The sequence below is a fragment of the Pantherophis guttatus genome, chromosome 2 (assembly GCF_059756535.1).
Source record: "Pantherophis guttatus breed Tessera chromosome 2, ASM5975653v1, whole genome shotgun sequence".
In the NCBI taxonomy this organism is placed as follows: Eukaryota; Metazoa; Chordata; class Lepidosauria; order Squamata; family Colubridae; genus Pantherophis; species Pantherophis guttatus.
In genome coordinates this window covers 68,795,780-68,820,167 of record NC_142064.1, presented here as the reverse complement: position 1 = coordinate 68,820,167, position 24,388 = coordinate 68,795,780, and the positions used below count along the sequence as shown (strand labels likewise).

The 24,388-nt window shown below is 38.1% G+C and overlaps 1 protein-coding gene across 2 annotated transcripts; it reads right to left on the bottom strand.

Moving 5' to 3' along the window:
- Nucleotides 1-9,277: 9,277 nt before the first annotated feature.
- Nucleotides 9,278-24,138, bottom strand: ZFAND5 (zinc finger AN1-type containing 5). Of its 2 annotated transcripts, XM_034410243.3 has the most exons (6): nucleotides 19,846-24,138; nucleotides 16,257-16,413; nucleotides 15,913-16,024; nucleotides 15,472-15,572; nucleotides 11,097-11,222; nucleotides 9,278-10,903 (listed from the first exon to the last, which is right to left on the bottom strand). In XM_034410243.3, exons 2-6 carry the CDS (start codon nucleotides 16,405-16,407, stop codon nucleotides 10,755-10,757), a joined length of 639 nt encoding a protein of 212 aa, XP_034266134.1. In that variant the 5' UTR covers nucleotides 16,408-16,413; nucleotides 19,846-24,138; the 3' UTR covers nucleotides 9,278-10,754. The 2 variants fall into 2 exon arrangements, 1 of the variants encoding a protein (XP_034266134.1); XR_015732243.1 differs by lacking the exon at nucleotides 15,472-15,572.
- Between the last annotated feature and the right edge of the window lie 250 nt (nucleotides 24,139-24,388).

Below are 24,388 nucleotides of genomic sequence, written 5' to 3'. Positions count from 1 at the left end.
CTTTCACCTTGAAACGTATTCATGAAAAGCTTTCCTTGCAAATTTCTAAATTTCTAAAACTATTTGTTGTCGTAATGAAATAAAAAGTTCTTGAAATGTTAGTTGTATTTGTGACTATTTGTGTGTGCAACTTCGAATCCTTGCTGTCTCCTGGTGACTTACCTGGACAAATCTGTCATTTTCTTGGCAAATTTTCAGAAGTGGCTTGCCACTGTCTCCTTTCTGGAGCTGCGAGAGAAGGACTGACTCAGGTTCCCCAATTGCCTTTATACCTAAAGCAGTTTCTAACATGGTACTTTAGCTACTACACCAGGGGGTGTCCAACCTTGACAACTTTTAAGACATGTGGACTTCAACTTCCAGAATTTGCTGGCTGGGAAATTCTGGGAGTTGAAGTCCATAAGTCTTAAAGTTACCAAGATTGGATACCCTTGCACTGCACCAAACTGGCTGTCTCATTCAGGACTATAGTACAAAACATTTTAATTGTTTTCCTTGGGTATGTTCTAGGCTAGAGTGCATTTAGCTTTCTAAATCCACATTTGTTTCAGTCTGAAACCTTTATAAATCATGAATTTAACCATGTAATTTTTTTTAGGTGAAAAAGACCACGTGATTCCTCTTCTTGTCCTTCCCATACATTCTATCCTGAGACACCCATCAGTGATATATAGAAAGAATAAAGCATCTATCTCTTTCATTGAAGAAATGTGTTCTGTCTGAAAGGCAAATGTAGATATTGATGTTATAGCTCTCTTCCTTCAGAAGATGGCACTCTTTTCTCCAGATCTTCACCATATCAAACCAAGGAAATTCAGCAGAACTACTGAAAGAAATTATTTGGCTTCTGAACTGCAATAAAACCACACTCTCTACAACTTATGAAAATATTTGTCAATAGGCTACATTTAAAAAAAAACCCTATCCTTTTATTTCTTCTGTAATAATACTAAGGACCTATTTATAATAACCAAATGTCTTGTAGAGTCAGAATACTCAAATAAGCCACTCCAACAACTACAGAATAACAGAGTTGGAAGGGACCTTGGAGGTGTTCTAGTCCAACCCCTTACTCAAGCAAACAACCTTATATCATTTCAGACATGTGATTGTCCAATCTTTTTTTAAAAACCTCCAGTGTTTGGGCACCCACAACCATTCCACTGATTAATTTTTCTGTCAGGAAATTTCTTCTTAATTCTAGGTTGCTTCTCTCCCTGATTAGTTTCCATCCATTGCTTCTTGTCCGGCCTTCAGGTGCTTTGGAAAATAGCTTGACCCCCTCTTCCTTGTAGCAGCCCCTTACATATAGGAACCCTGCGACCATGTCACCCCTAGTCCTTCTTTTCACTAAACTAGACATATCCATTTTTAAAAAATTTTTTGATTTATATGCCGCCCTTCTCCAGAGACTCAGGGCGGCTTACAGTGCGTTAAGCAATAGCTTTCATCCTTTTGTATATTTATACAAAGTCAGTTTATTGCCCCCACAAACTGGGTCCTCAATTTACCCACCTTAGAAAGGATGGAAGGCTGAGTCAATCTTGAGCCTGGTGAGAATTGAACTCGCAGTAATTGCAGGCAGCTGGATGTTAAATGCTGCCTTAGGAGGCATTAGCCTCCTACACCACTCAGGCTCGTTTCCTGCAACTTCTTCATATCTTTTAGCCTCAAGTCCCTAATCTTTTTTCTTCAACTTGTCAGCAGAGTACATAAATTAAGCTATCCGATTAAGTAATCTTTGTCACCCAAAATAATAACAATAGTGTACCTATATAATCACAAACAGCATTTTCTTTATTCAGCATTTTTTGAATAAAGGCAAGATAGCGTTTTTCCATCATTATTGGGAAAAAAAAATCACATAAATACTAAAATATTAAAAGGACAGAGCAACTCTGCATCCTCTTGAAAATCACTACACTTGTAATATACCTGTATTATCCCTTCTGGGATAATTCTCAAACACTGCAAGCAAAAATGTGTAGCTATTATTTGATGTAGGCTATCCTTAAATGATTAAACAGAAACATCAGTGTAGAGCTTACCATTAACCTACTTCCGAAATGAATGAAACCTGCTGGGGTTATGCAAATCATTAATTACTGATACACTTTGCCAGAACTTTAGCTGTCTTCCTGGGGATTAGTAGAATCTTTCAGCCATGCTTGTATCAATCTGCTCCAGCGATTATATTAGAAAAATCTTAATTATACTTGTATATAAAGCCCAATGTTAACAATAGCAATAACACACTTATATACCACCCCAGTGCTTTACAGCACTCTCTGGATGGAGGAATGCAGATATCATAAGAATAAGGGCATAGTAAAAGAAGTGTCAGACCATGCAACCTGATTTCAGCCAGATCATCTACAAGAGGGATCAATGTTCCATGCCAAATGGAGGTTGGAGATAACCAATACAGATAGTCCTTGACAGTGGTGGGTTTCAAAATTTTTTACTACCGGTTCTGTGGTTGTGACTTGGTGGGTGTGGTATGGGAAGGATACTGTAAAATCTCCATTCCCACCCCACTCCAGGGGAAGGACACTGTAAAATCTCCATTCCCTCCCCAATCCAGGGGAAGGTTACTACAAAATCCCCATTTCCTCCCGATCAGCTGGGACTCAGGGTGCAGAGAATAGATGGGGGCGGGGCCAGTCAGAATTTTTACTACCAGTTTTCTGAACTACTTAAAATTTCCGCTACCGGTTCTCCAGAACTGGTCAGAACCTGCTGAAATCCACCTCTGGTCCTTGACTTATAGTCCACAGTGGAGACCAAAATTTAAGTTGCTAAGCAAGACATTTGTTAAGTGAGTTTTGCCCCATTTTACGACCTTTCTTGCCACAGTTGTTAAGCAATTGTTAAGTTAGTAACAATCTGGCTTCCCCATTGACTTTCCTTTCAGAAGGTCGCCAAAGATGACCGCGTGACCCTGGGACACTGCAACCATCATAAATATATGCCAGTGGCCAAACATCTGAATTTTGATCATGTGACCGTGAGGATGTGGCAATGATTGTGTGAGAAACAGTCATAAGTCTCTTTTTTCAGTGTTGTTGTAACTTTGAATGGTCACTTAAACATTGTCAATTGTCTAATGGTTGTAAGTTGAGTACTACCTGTAGTAATAATAAAGTTGGATTGAGATTTGTCTTCCTCCTCCAAAGTGTTGTGGCCCACCAGTGGCCTACGCGGATCGTGGCTGATCCCGACGAGGAGGCTGGTGTGGGGTCGCGCCAGCAGCCTACGCAGCCGGCGCTCGCGTCGGACAGCAAGGAGGCTGAAGAGGATGTGGTGCCAGAGGCAGAGACTCAGCCAGGGCCTTCAGAACCTCCAGAGGCTCCTTCAAGTGGAGAGAGCGAAGTGGAGGAGCCTCTCCTCAATGCTTGAGCACGCAGGGCTGCCAAAAGGCAGGAGGAGGAGGTCTCCTCGAGAGTAAGGTTTGAGGATAGTTGGCCAATCCCTTAGCCTATTTAAGTCGCATGCAGTTAGTAATTTCTTGCTGGAAACGTGTAATTATTACAGAGCATTTTGGAGAGTGAGTGTCTTATCGTATCTTGTTTTCTGGGCTGGTTGCCAACCTTTGCTGGACTTTGTTTATTCTTGGTACGTTGTAACTTTGATAAGGACCATTGGTGTGTGTCACAATCCTTGGGAATCCGGAGCTGGGGCAGAACACAAGGCAGGTAGAACTACTGTTATCCAAGGATGCATTAACCACCATCCTTATCCAGTTTCTTGCAATCTTCCAGGTAGCCAATGAGAACCAGGATGTAATCTATATATGGAAGAACCAATGAAGAATCTGATCTACATCCTCAGGATCAACAGAATCAAATGGCTTTCAGTTAATTTAGCAACATATGGTTTCTATTATCTGTCAATAATTTGTCCAGCAAGATTCCATTTCGGACTGTATATAAATGATTCTATCTTCCATATGCCTTGCAAATTTCTCAGAGGCTCAGTCAGTTAACGTCTATCCATCCTTCCCAGATCGTCTGGGTTGGCTTAAGCAGGGGTTCTGGATGGTAAGAATAAGTATTGATGCTTTGCTGTTTTTCCTTGGCTCACATCCATATTTAGACATATGTACTTTTTTATCAACTTTCTTCCAGGTGTCTTTTGTTTCTTGATCTTGTGGTGGGCCAAACTACTGTAATTTCCTGATTGTACTTTCAGGGGACACTCGCACAATGACCAGTCTGCCGGCACTTCCTTTGCATTAATCATCGGATCCTTCTGCAAAACAAAGCATTCTTAGTCTGTAAGGCATACATAAAACTCATGAATACAGGCAAAACTTGCTGGTTGGGTATCTTTATTGTCATGGGGTGGGGGGGACATAAGAGCATAGCAATTAAGATAAAACTCATTCAACATCTTTCTTTTATTTAGCAAGTGCAATTATCATCTCTTAAAGGTAAAGGTTCCCCCGCACATGCGTGCTAGTCGTTTCCGGCTCTAGAGGGTGGTGCTCATCTCAGTTTCTAAACCGAAGAGCCAGCGCTGTCCGAAGACGTCTCTGTGGTCATGTGGCTGGCATGACTCAATGCCAAGGCTCACGGAGCACTGTTACCTTCCCACCAAAGTGTTCCCTATTTTTCTACTTGCACTTTTTACGTGCTTTCGAACTGCTAGGTTGGCAGAAGCTGGAACATGAAATGGAGCTCACTCTGTTACATGGCGCTAGGGATTCGAACCACTGAACTGCCGACCTTCTGATCGACAATCTCAGTGTCTTAGCCTTGAGCCACCTCAATATATAACCTCTTACAGGTAAGAAAATTAGGATGGAAATGTGCAGTGAGAAAGACTTCACTTTTAAACCATTATCCTTCACGTTGCAATGCCATTAAAACATTCCCAATAGACAACTGGAATTAGACCTGGAAGGGCGGCTTCCATACCTGTTTTGCTGCTCCTGCATACTTACCTGGGCATAAGAACCTCTGAATTCAGTAGGTCAGACTACAAAGGAAGCATGCATATGTTTATACTTGTTGAGCTTTCATTTCTGTAGTTATTTTCTCTCTGGGTGCTTTAGCTGTTATTTTGAAGAGAGACACTAGTATGGCTGAAAGCATTTAGGCTGAAAATATGCATAGCTCTTTGTGCTCACAGTCATTGATCAGTTGTCTTTTGCGAAGAGAAGAAAGGAACAATTCAGTAACAGCAATTTTAAGGTTTTCTTTGTGTGAACTTGCTATAGTTTTGGTATCATGGGTTGTAGAATGACTGAAGGCACCAGAATGGAGATGACTCACCTCACCTATGATCAAATTAGATACTATATTGAAACAAGAGTTTATTTCTTCTTTAGTAAACAGGGAAGAATCTCCAAGTTCTCTGAGGTGGAAGACAGGAGGACACATTTACTGTAATTGTAAATCTCTTGCCATTTTAGGCAGAGCTGAAAGTGATTAGTTTAGTTTTACATAGTGCATGGAACAAGCAAGGCAAAATCTTCAGTTTTGGAACATTTGCATAGGGCACAAAACACAGAACATCACAAAGACTACTCTGAAGTTAATATACTCCATATTCGTATAAAACTGTACTTTGCATCATTATTCCACACCATTCCACTTGAAAACAATAACAAACATTTGCAAAACGGCAATTAGACTTTCCCTCACATTTAAGACATCATGCTTTTGCAAGTTTGGTTCTAGATACAATGAGTTGACTCTGATATGAACTCTGATATGAATCAGATTGGATTAGCTGTTTTGCTGCATGCCCTTAGCTTTAGGAGATGGATAACAATTTTTATAATTTCTGCTTTTAGGATTACTGTCTAGGATAAAGGAGAAAGTTATTTGGAATACTGAAGCTTACTCTTTACAAACAAACATATGTTGTAGATGGATTCCAGTTATAAAACCAGCATCTATTAGCGAGTCATTCAGTATCTTTTACTTGGGAGTAAGATAGAAGGTGTTATGAGACTCATGTAGGTTTTTTTAAAAGGATGGGCAACCTGTGGCTCTTCAGAAATTGCTAAGTTTGAGACAGACTAAGGGAGCATGGATATGTGGAGAAAACGAGAAACAAATTATCTGTGACTGGGAGCTTTGCACACTACTGATAATTCTAGTTCTCAAATGAAAGTGGCACAAGCAAGACAGATGCATAACTAAGCTTTAATTAAGACATCCTTAATAAACCATCCCTGCTGAGGTGTTTGACTGGTATGATTTTTTTAGATGTGCAAAAAATCCAACAACAAAACGCTAATTTTAGCAGCAAGAAAACTACTAAGTTCAGCACTAATTACAGAAATGTGATCTTTAAAATTAGCAAGTACAAGTAGACGTGATTTTGATTTCTAAAACTTACTGGATTTTCTTGTAAATGTTAAAGCATGCTACAGCAAGGTGGCTGCATCGTGCCACTGCTAAAAGATACAATAAATGTAACTAGAAAAATTAACAAATGGAATCTGGAGAGATTTTGGATACCTGTTTCTGTGATGCAAGGTGTTGCTAAATGCAACCCATATAAGTAACCAAAATTAAAATCATGTGACACCAGCTGAAGATGCTGAAATAAAAAGGAATTCCACGTCCAATTCTTATGGAAATATACAATCACAAGATATTTGAGTTGACAACTGTGAAGACAAATCTTTTTCAATATGATCAAAGAACTGGTTTTCTTTCTCTGGATTTCCTAAAGTACTTCAAGTAGTTCATTATATCCTACTTTATATAAAATACACATGCTATAATTTAGTATGCATTATCTGCTTTACATACATTTGAATTTTTAAAAATTAAGGATATACAGTATTTAAAATACATGTCAGTTTCTTTTATAGAGGTTGGCCAAGTGGCATGCATTTTTTCAAACAATTTTGCACTCTCATTAGCTTTTGTGTACTGATCTAATATGCATTTTCTGTTTTATATTGCAACATTCAAAGAACTACAGTTTTTGAAGGGTATGGTTTAGTTCATGGTTTCGCTTGAAAGTGCAGTCAGGTAACTTATCAGAGAAGAAAATACTGTTACGTCTTCCATTTCTTGATAACTAGAAAAGTTCTGTTTTCATTTTGAGGAGAAACATATCCTTAGTTTTTACTTCCAGCATTGAAAAAAGAAGAATGTTCCTTGTCTTTGAGTCCACTGAAATAAGAGATGTTGTCCACTACTCAGCTATTGTCACTTTTTCCATTGTAGAAAATCCAAATAAGTTAATACAGGTAGTCCTTGACATATAACCACAACTGACCACAAAATTTGTTACTACATGAGACATTTAAGTGAATTTTGCCCCATTTTACGATCTTTCTTGCCAGTTAAGTGAATCATTGCAGTTATCAAGTTAGTAACATGGTTAAGTGAATCTGGCTTCCCCATTGACTTTGTCAGATTGCAAAAGGTGATCACATGACCCCAGGACACTGCAGCGATCATAAATATGAATCTGTTGCCAAGCACCTGAATTTTGATCACGTGACCATGGGGATGCTGCAATGATTCTAAGTGTGAAATATGGTCATAAGTCACTTTTTTCAGTGCCCTTGTAACTTTGAACAGTCACTAAACAAACTGTTGTAAGTCGAGGACTACCTGTAGTTTTAAAGGATAGGTAACTTTTAAAGTTCATCAACTCCTCACCATTTCCCTATTTCCCAAATCAGCCTTTTACATCAAAAGATATTTGAATAACAATCATACCCCAAATATTTGTCATGTTTTTCTACACATTTTAGTCTACTTTATCAGATATACCAGTTACAATTATCTCTCTTGAAACAGGTAAAATAGTAAAGCAGAATAATCAATTGGCAATTCACTGAACTTTTGCACTCCAACAGCACATTTTATCTTTAAGGGGTAGCATTTCCAAAATATTGGTACCGTTATAAAACCTTTTCTTAGGTAACTTCTATAGTTTGCCAATTCTTTATAGGTTTAGGCTAGAAACTAGAAGACCTTCTGCCTTGGAGACAAAGCCAGCTTGGTGACCTTGGGCAGATCATGTTCTCTCAGCCCTAGAAATCAAGCAACGGCAAACCACTTCTGGAAAAAAAAAAGCCATTGCAGGCAATCTCCAAGAATCGGATATGATTGAATGAAATAATAACAGATATTGCACATCTTTTGAGCCAATAGCAATGAAAGTTCAGCAACTGGTTCAGCACTGGCAAAATTATTATCCCAGGAAGCTCTGCTTATACTTCATTTTTGAAGCATGTACTGCCCCTTTCTTTTTCTCAGAACACTGAAAACTCAAATGCTAAGCTTATTTAGATTTGATACTCAAAATTCCTTCAAAGATTTTCTGACTTCAGAAAAGAAAAAGCAGGTTGATTTTATATGCTTCCAATATAAACTCCCTGCAGCAATCCTTCAATCCTAGAGAGGGCTAATAGGCACATCATAAATTGCCCAATGACTTCATTATTCCAAACAGAAGTCTATAATATTTATATAGTACTAAAGACATTTTTTCCTTTCTTTGACAAGGTCACAATAGAATATTAGAAGGATTCAGTCTTTTTACAAGTTCCAGTCACTCTTTTAACACCTAACATTAATTGCTGTTCATATCAGATAGCCAGCAAGTCAAAATGTTTTTCATCAGTATAGTAAATCTTAATTTCCACAAGGAATTTTGATTTGTAGGATGACTAAATGGAGCATGTGTTTTGCCTAAAACTGGAACAGAAAAAAGGTCTTCTTTATAATTTGAACTGAAGATAAATCTAAGTTATATAAATGCAAAAAAGTGTGCATAGTAGGCAATATATATTTTAAATATATTTTTTCTTTATATTACATACTGTATGTGTATTACATACAGTATAAATTGCCTTTCTGTTTCTTTGTTCAAATCATCAGGAATTAACCAAACTACAAAACAGTTACGTCCACAGTTAGTGAATCATCAAGGGCTGCAATTATGGCCAGAAAATTGCTGCCAAAATGTCAACAAGAAAAAACTGTCAACTGGAGAAGCATGTAGAATGTAAGACATTCCCCCTTTCAATCATACTGATACAGCTGTTTTCGAATTTCTGTCAGGTATCTATATATTCCTGCTTACAGACTTTGCTCACCTGACTAGATCATCTTTGAGTGGAAACAATAAATAAACATTCAGCAATGAGAGAAACATATATACTATCGTAGTTAAATCCCCAAATTAGAAACCAATAAAGTTTGAACAATAAATTGCAACCACCTCTTCCCCACCAGCAGAGCGTTCGTAACTCAATTAGTTTCCATGCCAATGAACCATCACAAAAGGAACTATATCCCTCTGTACATGATTTTATTATTTACATAATACAATATAGCATAGATGCTGGGTAGCATGATTATGTGCAATACATAAATATGAACTATCTGTACACATTTGCTTATCTAATAACTCAACTGAGGACAAAATTTAAAGCAAAGACCTGATGCTTTTAATGAAGAAAACTAAGACTGAACACTGCAATAGAAATCAGAAGTAGTGCCCTATGTATACACAACTATTTACAAATGAGAACAGGCATTACCACTATACTACTCTAAACTGTACTTGTTTATATAAAAAACACAAGTTTCATACATCACAAAAAACCCTTCCATTATAACACAGAAGTGATATTACCAGACAAGCATCAGTGAAGTATACTGCCTTTTCTAGAGTTGTTATTGTACAATGCTGTAGATAATGCAGCCCATGCAATACACCCAAGAACACTACAGTCCTACACCCAAATACTATTAAAATGATAAAAGCAGCCCCTCAGAGTGGTTCCAGGTACCACTTAAGTGTACAGCAGCCATATTGGGTATGATTTCTCCATGCAAAAGGGTGCAATCTCACTACATTTGGAAACTATAAAAAAATTAAAGGCTAACCTTCTTTTCAAACCAGAACACATTCAACTTAAGATGCATATGAAAAAATTAAAGGCTTGAATAGATTTGCAAACTAGGTTCATCAGATGCAGGTGCTTATTTGAAAGAGCTGCTGTGATTAACTTTTATCAAAAATGTAGCCTTTATTTTGTAAACTGAAATCAATTCTTGTTGCATTGTGCTACTCAATGTATTTAGCTACTTAAGAGTAAGAAGCAGACAAGTCTTCTGTTGTAGGCTAGTTCATAAAATTTTGAAAAAAGTTTCCTTCAAGAACTAGTTTTTAACAGTTGAACAATTTTTATCACTTCCAAAGATTACATCCTCTAGAAGGTAATCTTAAACTGCAGTTTATGGCACCTGAACACCCATTTCCAGTTAGAAACTGGCTCCTCTGCAGTTCAGCCTTAGAACAATGAAGTGTGGAAATTAAAGATGATTACGGTTAACTATGGTAAAAGTAGACTCATTTTTCTTGGTGTATCATTTAATCAAACAGGCACATTAGCACTATCCAATGATGATATACCTCTTTCAACAATCCCAAAAGGCAAATCTGCTGCAAACATGCAGATTTTATGCATCTGTTTGGCACATGTGAACTAGACAACTCTGTCCTTTGCGCATGTCTGTTTTCCAATGCAGGTCTTACTCTTTCATTCATTTGGGGGAGGGCATGTATACATTTTAAAGGGCTGTATCTATCCAATTCTGCCTGTAACACCCACAATATCCTAAAATATCAATCAATAAGACAAACTAAAGTAAAACTCTGGAGAACATCAAAGGAAAATGGCCATGCATCTGCTCTTTAATGTTTTCCTAGGATATTTTAAAATAAAAACAAAGGAAGTCAGTCTTTGCACCAAGTAGGTTAGTTTATATTCTCTGGATTTTTTCAGCCACAACAACTGGATTCTCTTTCCTGATTTTTGCTGCAGCTTCTGCTTTGTAATCATATGGGCAGTTGTGCTTGTCAGAATAACGGTGAAGTCCACAAAACAGATTTCCACATCGGCAGTCAAATCCTGTGAAAACACAGAAATAGTACCTTGAAGTAAGTTATGGTGAAGTCTTATAACTAAGGCATTATCTTTCTAAGCAATACATCTATCCTTATCCCTCCTAAGGATATTTGTCTTCTTTGAAAGACGTTTAAATGTTTCCCAAATACATTCTTTTAAAGCAAGGAGCTAGACAAAATGAACTCCAATATCCTACCTGTAAGTCCAACCTTCTTTCTGCACATAAAACATCTGTTCTTCTTTGGTTTGGGCATTTCAGGTGTTTTCTCTTCATTCTGAGATGTACTAGGTTGAGTAACTGAAGGACTTGGTTGAGTAACCACTAAAAGAACAACAGAAATTGGTTAAATATACATTTCTGCTTTAATCTGAACTTTCATCTCCATCACCTTTTCACGTGCTCCATTATTAAATAGCATACACAAAATATCCCTATTTAAGTTTGATATTTGAACGTGAAATGAAAGTTTCCAGTGTTTCAGATGTGAAACAAAAGACCAGTGTTCCAGAACTTCATTGAGACTGGAACAAAAATGTTCTGAATTTTCTGCCCCCTAAGCAAAATTATGTTGCTTTGAATGCTAAGACTTGTATTTTCTATTTTTTTTTTTTTTTTGCAAAATGTGTATTACCAAGTACAGTAGCAGGACCAATTTCATCCATGCTATCAGATGTGTGATGCAGGAATGAAAGGAAAAGTGATTACCTAAACATAGGATGAAACTGCTATAATTGAGCACTAATCACTGACTTGCCTAGGTCCTGTCTCTGTGTTCAGAATAAGTTCTGGATCTGCTTGTTCAACTATTACCAATGCAAAAAGATGCCCATGCATTGAATGTATTGTGCAACTATTATCTATGTAGTTGAATTTTTTCTGGCTATTAATGCAAGAATGGTGCTTTATTGTTGTGGTTCTAATGCAATTACTGTTAACCTGTAACAAAGGATTAAAAAATCCACACTTAAACTGCTGTCAATATTAGTTACTATGAAGTTTTGGGAATTGTTTTTCAATCTGGAATATTATGTCTAAAACATCATAATCTGCTTCCAACTCAAAAAATTAACTTGTAGAAAATAGCTAGACCACCCATGGAACAGTCGGATCAGCATGATCCAGAGGAAAAACAGAATGCTTCTGAGTTCCTTTATACTCAGATATTAAGAACCATCCTCTTCAGCATTTTGTATTTGGGCAATAGCAGGATAGCACCCTGAAACCAATACCCCATCTATCTTTGTCATATCAAGACACAATTGATTTGAAGCAGTGGAACATTGGTTGGAGTTGTTTCATGGAAAAATGTTAATATTGAAACAATTATTTCCATAAGAATTATTTGGTGAAAAACATTCTTGAAGATATTGGGTGTACAACCAGGCTTAAGTTATTTTTCTCCTCTTTCCCATTTCTCTCTTTTTAAACTATCCTGAGGAATATTTATATAATGAGTTGTTTTAATACTTTGGACAATTTGAAACAATTTTGTAATAAATGAGTACAACTACTTTGGAAATCGAAGAACTTTTTCCAACACTGAGCTTTATCAAAGGCACCAAGAATCAGAACCAAGGTATTTGGTGGCAATGGCTTAATCAGTGGATTCATAGTTCTGCACAGTCTAGCAATACATGTTGGGAGATGAGAGAACAGGTGTGGAGAATCCTTCAAATATTGTTTAACTCTAACTTCTATCAACCCCAATCAGCACATCCAATAATGGAGGGAAAGGAGACTATGATCTTCTGTTATTTGGAAAGCTAACACTTTCCTGGTTCTCACACAGACAGTAATATTTATAAGTTATTACAGCATTTTATTTTCTATTTATGCCACCTTTTTAGAAAAATATTTTTTACTGAAAGTAAATGCTTTGAAATAGCTTTCTTTCCTCTATCATTGTTTCACATAGCAGCTACAACAGCTTGCTTAGAATAAACAGGAAAGCACCTGAAGATGTGTATGTATGTTACAGAGTTCATGTTACAAATGATGTTGCTATCATTTCAATACAGAGCTATCATGAGTGCAGGACTATAATCAACTGTATGGATAAACTGGAAGTAAAAACTACAGACTCCTCTGCAACTTTCCAGAGATCAATTATCTCCTTCACTTATGGTATTGCCTACATAACAGAAAGTTTATTTTATTGAGCTAACTGAAATATGTATTAAACGTCTACAGGGTGACATATACTGATATAATTTAAATGATGAATTAAAACAGCCATTCTGCTGCCAGTGTAATCATTTTTAATGATGTAGAAATGTTTTACACGTAAGTATATAAAATCTTGTCAAATCATTCTAAAATTTTGAGCTAAGACAGGATTAGATATTAAAATTTTTATTTCCTTTTTAAGAAAGGCCGCAAGGATGAATGTTTATCAATAGGTATGAGCTGCTTTTTACCTTAAAGCTACTTTGTCTCATATCCAACTCAAATTCACCCTTATGATAAAGTGCACCAAGAATAACACTATTGGGAAAACTCTTTAGACGTTTCAATTATTAAATATGTAAGAACAAAATATTGCAGAAAAATATGACTCAACCAGCACAAATAGTGCTAAGAAATCATGAGAATTATAATTCAAAATATTGGGAGCGTACAAAGTTCAAATGAATAAAATAAGTATGTCCACATTAACCATCCGTTTAATATTAACGAATATAAACAATGTGGTTATCATATCAATACATAATTCATGAAAAACATCTAATGTGCAATCAACTTCAGTTGGTGTGTAAGTTATAATCTATGGAGGAAGAATGTTGTTGCTTAGAACATGGGGTGTGTGCAAATTTTAATTAACCTTTGTTTACTGATAAAAAGTGAGTTAATTAAATTTATATATAACTTGGTTGCTCATAAAACTGTTTGATATATATCTAAAATAGATTGTTTAGGCCGTAATTATTAATGCATTGATTATCTTAAATATTGTTTGTTGCTATTATCTAAACATGGATTTCTTCATTTTTAAGAAGCGTATTGGTATTAATGTTCAAGTAAAAAGCCTAACTGTATTTCTCACTTTTATCTTCCACTTATGCCAAGTAACCATTTAAAGTACTAATTTTCAGAACTTGAGAAAAGACTCAGAATATATATTTTTTTGTGGACTTCTGAGTACAGGTTGTCCTCGACTTCCAACCAGAATTCAGGCCCAAATTTCTGTTGTTGAGACAGTTAAGTGAATTTTGCCCCATGGTAAGACCTTTCTTGCCATAGTTAAGTGAATCACTGCAGCTGTTAAATTAGTAACACTGTTGTTAAGTAAATCTGGTTTCCCCATTGACTTTGCTTGTAAGAAAGTCGCAAACCCCAGGAAACTGCAACTATCATAAATATGAGTCAGCTGCCAGGTTCTGAATTTTGATTATGTGTCCATGGGGATGCTGCAAGTCATGTTAAAAATGGTCATAAGTCATTTTTTTCAGTGCCAGGTGTAAATCACTGTAGATCAGTGTAAAAATAGTCACTAAATGAACTGCTCTAAGTCACTAAATGAACTGCTCTAAGTCAACCTGTATAGATTTTTGCATATACTGAGCTACACCTATCTTTTTATATAGTTATTTCCCCTTCTACAATATTTAATGTTATGTGAAACTTTCCCATATTATAAGATTCCTTCAAAACACTATTTAAGCAGTCAATGAATTTCTTCTCATTATTGAATTTCTAGCAAAACCATGAACTTATTACAATACTTTCCCTTTAAGTATATTCAATTTAATACATTTAAAAAGAAAGTTTTGCACCATACATTAATTAAAACATTAACTGCAGAAAGTTTACTCTAAAAATACTATTTATGATTATGATTATACAGAAGAATGAATTATTAAAATAGCTTTGATAAAAAACATTTGATGACCCACTTAAAAAACCTGATTAAAGAGCAGAGTATGGATATGAAAATGAATGAATACATATGTATGATTGAATGTATGTTTGCTGATATTACAAATGAACTTTTGGAACTTGTCAAAGTTTGTAATGTTAACCATAGCAGAAGATGTCTTCAGTTCTAAAACACAATAAGCATTTTGCATGGGATTTTTGGTTTATTTTGACTACTGAATTTATTAGCTGTTGATCTGACTAGCAAATTAAGCATTTTTATAGGAAGAAAATTAAATGATTTAAGAATAATATTTTGGTAGTTTTTTGAGTGCTTTTTTCCTTAAATATATAAGGTAAAAATAAACTTTTATTTGAACTGAGTTGACCCTGTGACAATATATTCTTTTTGGTAACTATTTGGAAGTGGTTTGCCACTTTCTTCTTCCAATAACCCCTCTCCCCCATACCCACCCCTTTAGGCTACAACCCTGGGATTTCCTGGTGCCTCTCATCCAAATACTAAACAAGTCCTACCTTGCTTAGCTTTCTGAGATCCACCACAGTTGGCCAGATTGCTGCCTCATAGCTGGGCTAACTGTGTAAGAAGTGTTCAAATATCAAATATTATAGTTTTCTTCCTTGATTATAGATGTTTAAACGTGCCAGGTCCCACTGTACTAACTGCACTCAAGTCACTTTTAAAGAGGCATACCTGGCTCTGTTGTCTCTGTTTTCGGAATTATTTTCTCCTCTCTTGAAATGCTCATTTCTGTCATTTGCTGTGTTACAGGCAAGGCGGCAGCAGGCACATTTCTGCTTGCATTCAGTAAAATGAAAGCAATTTGTTAGTGCTATTACGAAGACTAGAATTTTTATAAAGCTAAGATTTTTAACAACTTCAGCTCTTTTTGGTAACTGAATTATTGAACCCACTGATAATAAATTCTGATAACAAATTCTTAACAACTGACTTTAAAATCTATTCTTATAGTCATCCAAGATATTATTATAAACGTTTAATCATTATAATTCTCAGATTAACTGCAAAAATAGACTAAGTATTACCTCTATTAATTAAGTATAGCAGAATCTAATGCAATTGTAAAAAAACATTTTAAATAATTTCAAGATAAATTTAACATCTTTGTTTTACCTTGATTTCTCCGATGTGCTGCCAGCAGCACCTTCACAGTTGTTTAAACTAGTATCTGCTCTCTGTATAGACGTAGACTCTGAGGTAGGGTTATTGGAACCACCTGATGTTCCTGGGTAGTAAAAAAATAAAAAAAAGGAATATAACAAATACATTAGAATGTTTAAGCAAATAAAATGGCTGTTATTAAATGCTTCCAGGTCTTTGTAACTATAGTGAATGAATCCAGATTTAAGAAAAACATTTCAAAGTTTGGGAAGGCATGGTGTAATATTAATTCCAGCTATTTTTGAAATGTACTGTACTGACATCTAGTATTTCATTTTTGTTGCTCCAAAACATACCCATTGGACTGATTCGGCCACTATTTTGCTGTCTTTGAAGATGTTCTTTATAGCAGACGGAACACATTCCATTAGTTCTAGGATTCCCATAAAATCCACATCCTGTGCTACACAGCATGGGTCCTGGGGTCTGGTTGGTTTCCTGAGCCATCTTGTGCTGTAAACAGAGCAAAAGGATACCTAATTAGGAGCTGCTATACATTCATAATTCACATAGAATTGCTATTACAAATGCTAGTATGACACAATTAGCCTTCTGCATAAATGTAGAATGTGTATCATCATGAAATGGCAGATCATCATAAACAGGGATGGGACAGGACTGGTGAAAATGTATGTATTTGAAGACTGTAAGCTGTGAAAAAGAAACAATCTTCATCTTATCTGTCCAAAGGCAGATGAATAGAGAAATTAATAGGTACTCTCAATTGTTAAAGATGTGAGTTAAGCCAAAAGAAAATAAGCTGCTTGTCATTTGATTCCTTTCAGCCTAAAGCCATTCCCAGTTCAACCCTCACCCAAGAGATTCTTTTTCTCTAAAGGGGAATGCTGCTTGCATCGTAAAAAAACCAAAAATAAGTGTAATGTGCAGGTGCATATGGCTTACCCATATGACATAATGACCCAAATGTGCCACTAACTGTATATTCCACTGACAATTATGTTGTTTACTAAAGTCCAAAGTTCCTGAGCTATTAAATGGACTTCAGATTGCTTTTATATAGGTTTATGTTGGATTGGGAAGGAAGAGTGGAGTTTATGCAAATAATATCATGATGCACAACCCTGCTTTTAGCATAAGCATTGCATTAACAAAAACACTGCCACAATCCCATAAACAAAATGTTATGCAAGACTAATATTGTTTATTAATATTCCTGTATACTTTATATTATAAACCTGGAAGGCTATTATTATGTGTGTATATAGGTATGAAGTTTGCTTTCTTATAGCTATTTTCACTATTAGAAGTTCAAAACTAAACTTGACAGGATAGTTATATTTATCCTTTCCCCAAATAACTAAAAAGGCGGTCATCTCAGTATATCAAAATATACATATTTTAACATACATGTTTGAAAAAAGTGGAAGAAAATATCTATTAGCCTTCCAAAGTAGGTTTACTTCTTTACAGATAGAATTCCGACCACCATTAAAACATTCAGGTTGTATCTAAAATTGACACAATAAGGCATAGTAGAGATCAAGTAACTTAATACTAGCCTATTCAATCCAATATATTTAGTACTGCATCTTTGTAAAAACATAGCCTCTTTCCATATAATGCTATTTCAGTTCAAATTGTCCAAAAAGCAACAGGACAAATATTCAAAAAATGGGGAATGGGTAAATGAAAAAAAAATTGAAAACTGATGCTAAATGAAATAAAGCCAGTTTGGATTTTCACATAGCTTCCAAGTGGCACTTGGCATGGAATTTATAATCTCATGTTATTGAATATGCTTTATATCTTTAGTCTAACTAGAATGCTGGTTTCTAATACCATGTGTGTCCTCTAGCTTTAGTTTTTCCTCAGAAGCTAAGGTCACATGGGGGAGCGCATTAGCTTCCGCTTGTCACAAGGCTGCAATGTGACAAGCTGAGCTAGAAGCTCAGATAAAACCCTGTCAACAGGGGCCTCTGAAATCAGCTTCTATTTTTATCTCAAAAGCTGCCTAGTTCCAGTACAGCTCACAAAATTAAAACAGCAAAATATGTATTCATGTTAAAAAAATTTTTTAAAAAAAAAACTCAATTATAGGGCAATTCATAATAGTGTTAAAGAAAAAAATGGGCAAGGCCAACAATGAGAGAATTTGTCAAACTAGTTTAGTTACAGTGGTATAAGCAATTGTTCTGCCACCGCTACATACATGGTGGGCTACAAAAATCAGATGGTTGCTTTATTTTTTAAAGTAAAAGTTTGGTTCCTGCTGTCCAACTAAAGGTTGGACACATTGTAAAATAAACCTGCTCTTTGTTCAACCTAACTTTCAATTATCAACAAGCACTCCATCAATACTTGTTCTAAAACTCCAGGGCACAGAGTGGGATAGTAGTATGAAGAGTTGTATATTCCACGTTTAAAAATTCAATAAAATAAAAAAATGGTTTAAAAAGTTACTCTTATCACAAGGAAGAAGTCACAGAATGAACTCAACAGCCCTTCATAGATTGCTTAACACCAAAAAAACATGAAACTTCTTAGGTAAAGGAAAAACCGTGATTACTAATTCAGTATTACACCCACAGAAATTGCATCACTTATGGCACGCAACTGCTCAGCTCGTCTACACGCATTTAACTTTACAAAGCAACAAGGCGCTTTGCGGGTTCAACTCGGAGGCCCTGGAAAGAAGAAGGGCGCCTCCAGGCAAATCCTGAAGCTTTTTTTTTTTTTTTGGGGGGGGGGGGGGCAGACGACCAGAAAACAAGGAGCCAGGGATTTTTTTTCGTAGTGGCACAATGGATACCGGCCAAGTCGGAGGAAACAAAGGAGAAGCCGCTGCCAGTAATTCAGGGCTTCGAGGGGCGGCGGGGAAGGGGAGGGAGGGAGAGAGAGACAGGCAGCGGATAAAAGGAAAGCGGAGCCGCTCTCGGGCGCCAAGGACTCCGGGACGCCAAACGCGCCGACATTAAAAAAAAAAAAAAAGAGAGAGAGAAAATGGCAGGCGACGATGACGGTCAGGGCGGACTCTCCTGGTTGAGCTACCGGGAGGGGATGGGCGAAGAAGCTGGGAAGAGGCAGGGGCCTCGCTACGGCTCGCCGTTTCACCCCCCCTCCCTCTCCCCAAGCCACATCCACCCAGCTGACAAACACATACCGAGGCCTGAGGGGCCTCGTGAAAGAAAACCACTGAGTCATGGCAAGGCCGAGCCTGCCCGGGAAAAAAAAACAAGCGGTCGTCCCCCGCGCTCCGGGCCAACGCGCACCAACGATCTTCTCCACCCCACCCCACGCCCGGTTCCCAAAGGCCGTTTCGGCCCGGAGGAAAAAGGGACGGGAGTGTGTGTGTGGGAAGGTGAGGGGGGGGGGGCGAAGAATAAGAAAGGCGGGAAGAGGAAGAAGGTTTCGCTCCCAGTCCGCGCCGGCAACCCGAGGAAGCCCATTGTGTCCCTTCCAGTTTCTTTGTTTCCCCTTCCTCCTCCTCCTCCTCCGCTTCTTCTTCTTCTTCTTCTCCCTTTCAGCGACTTTGCCCTCCCGCCTCCTCGCCAGCCGACACCAAGCGACGGGCGGAGGAGAAAGAAAGAGCATCCATATTTTTCTCAGTTTCACTCGCTCCCTCCCTCCCTCCCCACCACCTCCTCCTCCACAAGCCACGCAAACAAGCGGCCCTTTTGTCCTCCTCCCTTGCCCCGCCGTCCTCCTTGGCCAAACAAAGCGAAAAGGCGGCCTCCCCCCCCTCCTCAGTTTTCGCGGCTCTCAACACGGAAGGCAAGACAACCCCCCCCTCCCTCTAATCCAAGCGCCCCCCCCCGCCTCTTCCCGCTCCTCTGTGGAGGCGAGACGGGAGAACGACGCCCCCTTCTCATCTCCCACCATTCCCCTCCCCCGCCCGCTCCGCACCTGGAACGAAAGGCCACTCACCGTCGCTCGGCGTCCCAGATACTTCGACTTGCAAGGGAAGAGCCGAAAGAGAGGCGGAGAAACGCCGCCGCTGTTTGGGGCTTTAGCGGGAAGAGGGTCCCCGGAGCTGCAGCAGCAGCAACCGCCGCCGCCGCTGCTGCCGCCGCTTCTTTCCTTTGTTCCAAGAAGAGGAGGAGGAGGAGGAGGCGGAGGAGGAGTTGCTGGTGCCGCTGCGCGGAGCTAGACACGGCGAGGAAGGGAGGGAGGGAAGGAAGGAAGGAAGGAAGGGGGGCCCCGAAGATGGTTCCTCGTCGTCGCGCGCTGGTGATAATGGCGGCGGTAAAGCCGCCGCTGCCGCGAGCCTCCGGGCCTTGGTGAGAGCGTCGCCGCTTCCCGCGCGCACAAACCGTCCCTCGAGCGTGGAGGAAGAAAGCGCGCGCGCGCGGGCAGCCCCGGTCGCTCCGGGTGAAGAAAAAGTAGGCGGCCGCCGGGCTCTTAATGCGCTGACTGGCGCGGGCGCGCTGGCTGTGCCCTGATGGGAGTCGCTCACGGTGGGCGAGGGGGAGGAGCAGAAAAGGAGGAAGGGCGGCCTGATACGTCACCATTCCAACCCCTCCCTCGCTCTTCCCTTCCTCCCCATCGCCTTCCTCTCCCCTCCCTCCCTCCCGCGCACATTGGGGAAAGAAAAAAAAAAGCGGTTAGCCAAAGGGGGGCTGGAGACGTGTACGCGAGCGACGGCGCAAGCGCCTCCTCATAGTTCACAGTCAGTGTCAACGTCACCGTCATTCTCCTTTCCACGCCCCCCTCGCTCGCTGAAGCGCGGCCAAGCGAGAGGAGGCGGAGGGGTTGGGAACGGGGTGGGGGGTGGGGAGGCCGGTTGGGCTCGGATCTGAAAAAAACACGCCGAGAGGGGAGGGATTAAAAGCTGATCCTTCAGGAGTGTTGCCCGCTTTTAACCTGGGGTTACGACGTTTGCGGGCCATTACTTCTCTGAAATCAAAAGACAAAAGGTTGGCTTGTGCCTATCAAAGCCGGACATGTTGCATGTTCCCCTAGCCTAGCGCTTATTGGGAAACAGAACCACAAAGGAAAATGAGGAAAGCCTTCAAATTGTAAACCTATCCGGCTTAATTTTTGGATCTTCTTCGTCCCCTCCTTTAGGTGATTTCTGGCCTGGTGAAGAAATTTGAATTGCTCAAAACCCTGCACATTTTTAAACTCTTTTTTTTAAAAAAATGGTCCTAATAAAGATATGGCTAAGCCATAGATTTATGTGTGGGGGGGGGGTTGTTTTGTTTTCACTACTCAATATAGTTATGGTCACTTTTATTGATCTAATAGCTTATGAACTGTCCTATTGATCAGCAATTAGTTTAAACAGTATTTTACATTAATGTATTTAAATCTTGTCAAATGTTTAGAGTTCTGTTAACACAACATTGTTCTCTCATGTTTACAGGTTAAGAAGAAAGGAATGAGAAAGAATAACTGGGAAGCTCAAACCTTAGTCTATAATTAAGAGAGCCACTTTGGCATAAGAATTAAGACACCAGATTAGAAATAAGGAGACTGAGTTATAGTCCCTCTTTAGGCATGAAAGTTGCATGGGTTGCTTTCATGAGTTTCAACTTTTGTAACCTCTAAATGCTTTGTGTCCTCCCCTCCCTCCATGGAGGTTTGGCTATATCCACAGGACTGTTACTATGAAATAATCCAGGAATTATGCTTGTGCAACAGCACTGCTTAGCGTGGTGGTTTCTCATCCGGCAGAATGAATGCCTTTTTCCTCCTAAATATTGTTGGAGAAAAGAGCATACTAGTAAATGGATGAATTCGTAACATATCTTGGTTCTTTCTATTCTGTATTACTTTAAAGTAATGAATGGATTACTAGAAATTACTAGAAATTTGCAAATTGTTGTGTGTGGTGTGTTAGTACTGTATTTGTGAGAAATGTTTTGTGATGTGAAATGGTTCATCATGAATATGTACTACATGACAATTAAAATTATTATCTTTACCCCAAAAAGAAGCCTCGTGGGTCTTAATAAATCATTTGGTTTCTGGCTTTTATGATTGGCTAGAAGCTATGACTTCTTTCCTACTTGGCTGAAAGCAGTGATTATTATCACATGATACAGCTCCTTTTTAAAGCAAGACCTTTTTCTCAAATAGGGGCAAGTTGAAAGTAGTGCCAAGGTTATTTTGCAGAGTCTCAAAATAATCCCAACTTTTTCAGTGTGTTGGCCTCCCCAGTATTGCAATGAATATGTGGCCCAACAAATCCTACAGTCCTTAAGGTAAATAAACTCGTACTGTTAAGATGTAAATGTGGCTCTCACTCACTCACTCATTTGGCATTTTTACAGAATGGAGCACCCTTCATTACAATTACAATAAGAAAATCATTTCCAGAGGATAGGCCAGCTGAAGTCACTACAAATGAGAACTGTTCTGTAGTGTCCGTGTTCAGATTGAATAATTGGTGAAACCTAGAAAACTAAAGATTTGGGATTCAAAAATGTCACCAAATGACTAAAAGGTGCTCTTATATAGTTAAGACTGCTGTCCTCTCCCTGAGTTTGTGCTGCACTCATTTTGTCCTGAAAACATATTCAGACCTGAAATTTGTAACATCTGTAGTTTGTTATATGTTTACACAAAGATCACATTTAGCTAAGTATTATTTCTCAGTAAATAGACAAGCCAAGGCTATATTTGCCTTTCATTATTATTCATCTTTACATAATAATTCTCTTAAGGTTTCTTTAACATTCTACATATCAGAATCACTACTATCAAAAATTCATATTCTATAATTTCGAGCCTTTTATGTTATAGTACTCTAGTAAAGATAAGGAATGCTGGGAACAGCTGCAGTTGATGCAAATAAATGTTCACATGCCATTGTGTTTTCATTCATTCAGAATTCAAAGAGCATGGAATATGTTTTACCTCCATCAGTGAGAATGACATAAGCAATGAAATAAATATTACAAATCAGTTGTGCAGCACAATCTATTTCCTTTATCTTAAACTCCTGTCTAGATTATAGTTTTGTTTCTTCCTAAAAGCTCATCAATAGGATTATAGTTAGATAAACCATTTGCCTTGCACATTGGCTAGAAGTTACAAAATTCCTTAAGCTGTCGATTTATCTTTTGTTTCTTGCTTATTTCATTCATTGCAATGATTTCTGCTGTCAAAAAGAAATGTTGCCTTGCTGTTTAAATATAACCTGGAATTGGTGAAGCTATAGTTTGCTTTTTTAAATTTTTTTATAAATCCGCTTTTTTATAGGCTTTTTTTTTTCTCTTTGGGCTTCAACCATAAGGAAAAGATCTATCTATCTAGTTCTTCTAATATTTAAAATCAACATGTACATTGGTTGGAATATATGTGTAACCACTACTGTAGGTCATCTGTAGTTATGAGTTCTGCTCATGAGCTGAAAAAGGCATGTTTCTAAGGCTGAACTTTCTAAAACTATTCCTAGAACTTTGGAAAATATCTCAAACTTATTACAATAATTAACTACAGATGGTCCTTGACTTAACAGCCACAATTGAACCCCAAATGCTGTTGCCAAATCTGACTTTGCATGTCAAAAGTTCACAAAAGATCACATAATCCTGGGACACTTCAACCCTCATAAATATGAGCCAGTTGCCAAGTATCCAAATTTTAATCAAGTAACCATTGGGATGCTGCATTTTTGTGAAAAATGATCATAAATCACATTTTTCAGTGCCGTTGTTACTTTGAAGGTCACTAAACAAATGATTGTAAGTTGAGGACTACCTGTATTGTTGTTCAAATTTTATAGGAAGGAGCTTACTTTATTTACTTACTTACTTTATGAACCTATATGCAGCTCATTGCCCAATATAACAAGATAAATTCAAGTTACCTAATCAACCAATCCCCTCATATTCTATAAGGGTGTAGCGTAGGGAAATTTTACTTAAGCTCTCTCTTGATCATTGCCTCTTATTGAGATTTCTTTGTTCTTCTAATCTCCTGTCTTGGAAGCTTCATTATATAATTTTATGACTTCTGTATCATTTTGAGCTTTATCCTTCTTGTACAAGAAAAAAGCAGTTTGAATAGGAGACTTTGTTAACACGGAATACTGTACTAAAAGGACATTTGTTTCAGATACTGTTGTTAGAAGCTTCAGTTTACAGAGCTGGAGGATCTAATTTTAAAATGCATTTTAAGCTGAAAATCTCTGCTCAGAATTGTATTAAATTTATTTATGGGGCTTATAGGCTGCTTCAATTAACTGATTCTAAAGTGGCACATAACTCCCCAAACCTGTAACTAGTGGTAAAACAAATACATAAAGTTCATTGTATTTATTTATATTCTTTTACAAAGAGGGGAAAGGAGGTTTCCATTGATTTTAGCAGGCTAAGGATGGGAAGTACTTCATCCATCTGGGCCCTCCTTGATCTCTTTGTGGCCTTTGATACTATGAATGATGATAATCTTCTGGTTTGCTTAGGGCAGGGGTGTCAAACTCAAGGCCCATGGGCCAGATCTGGTCCGCAGGGTACTTAGA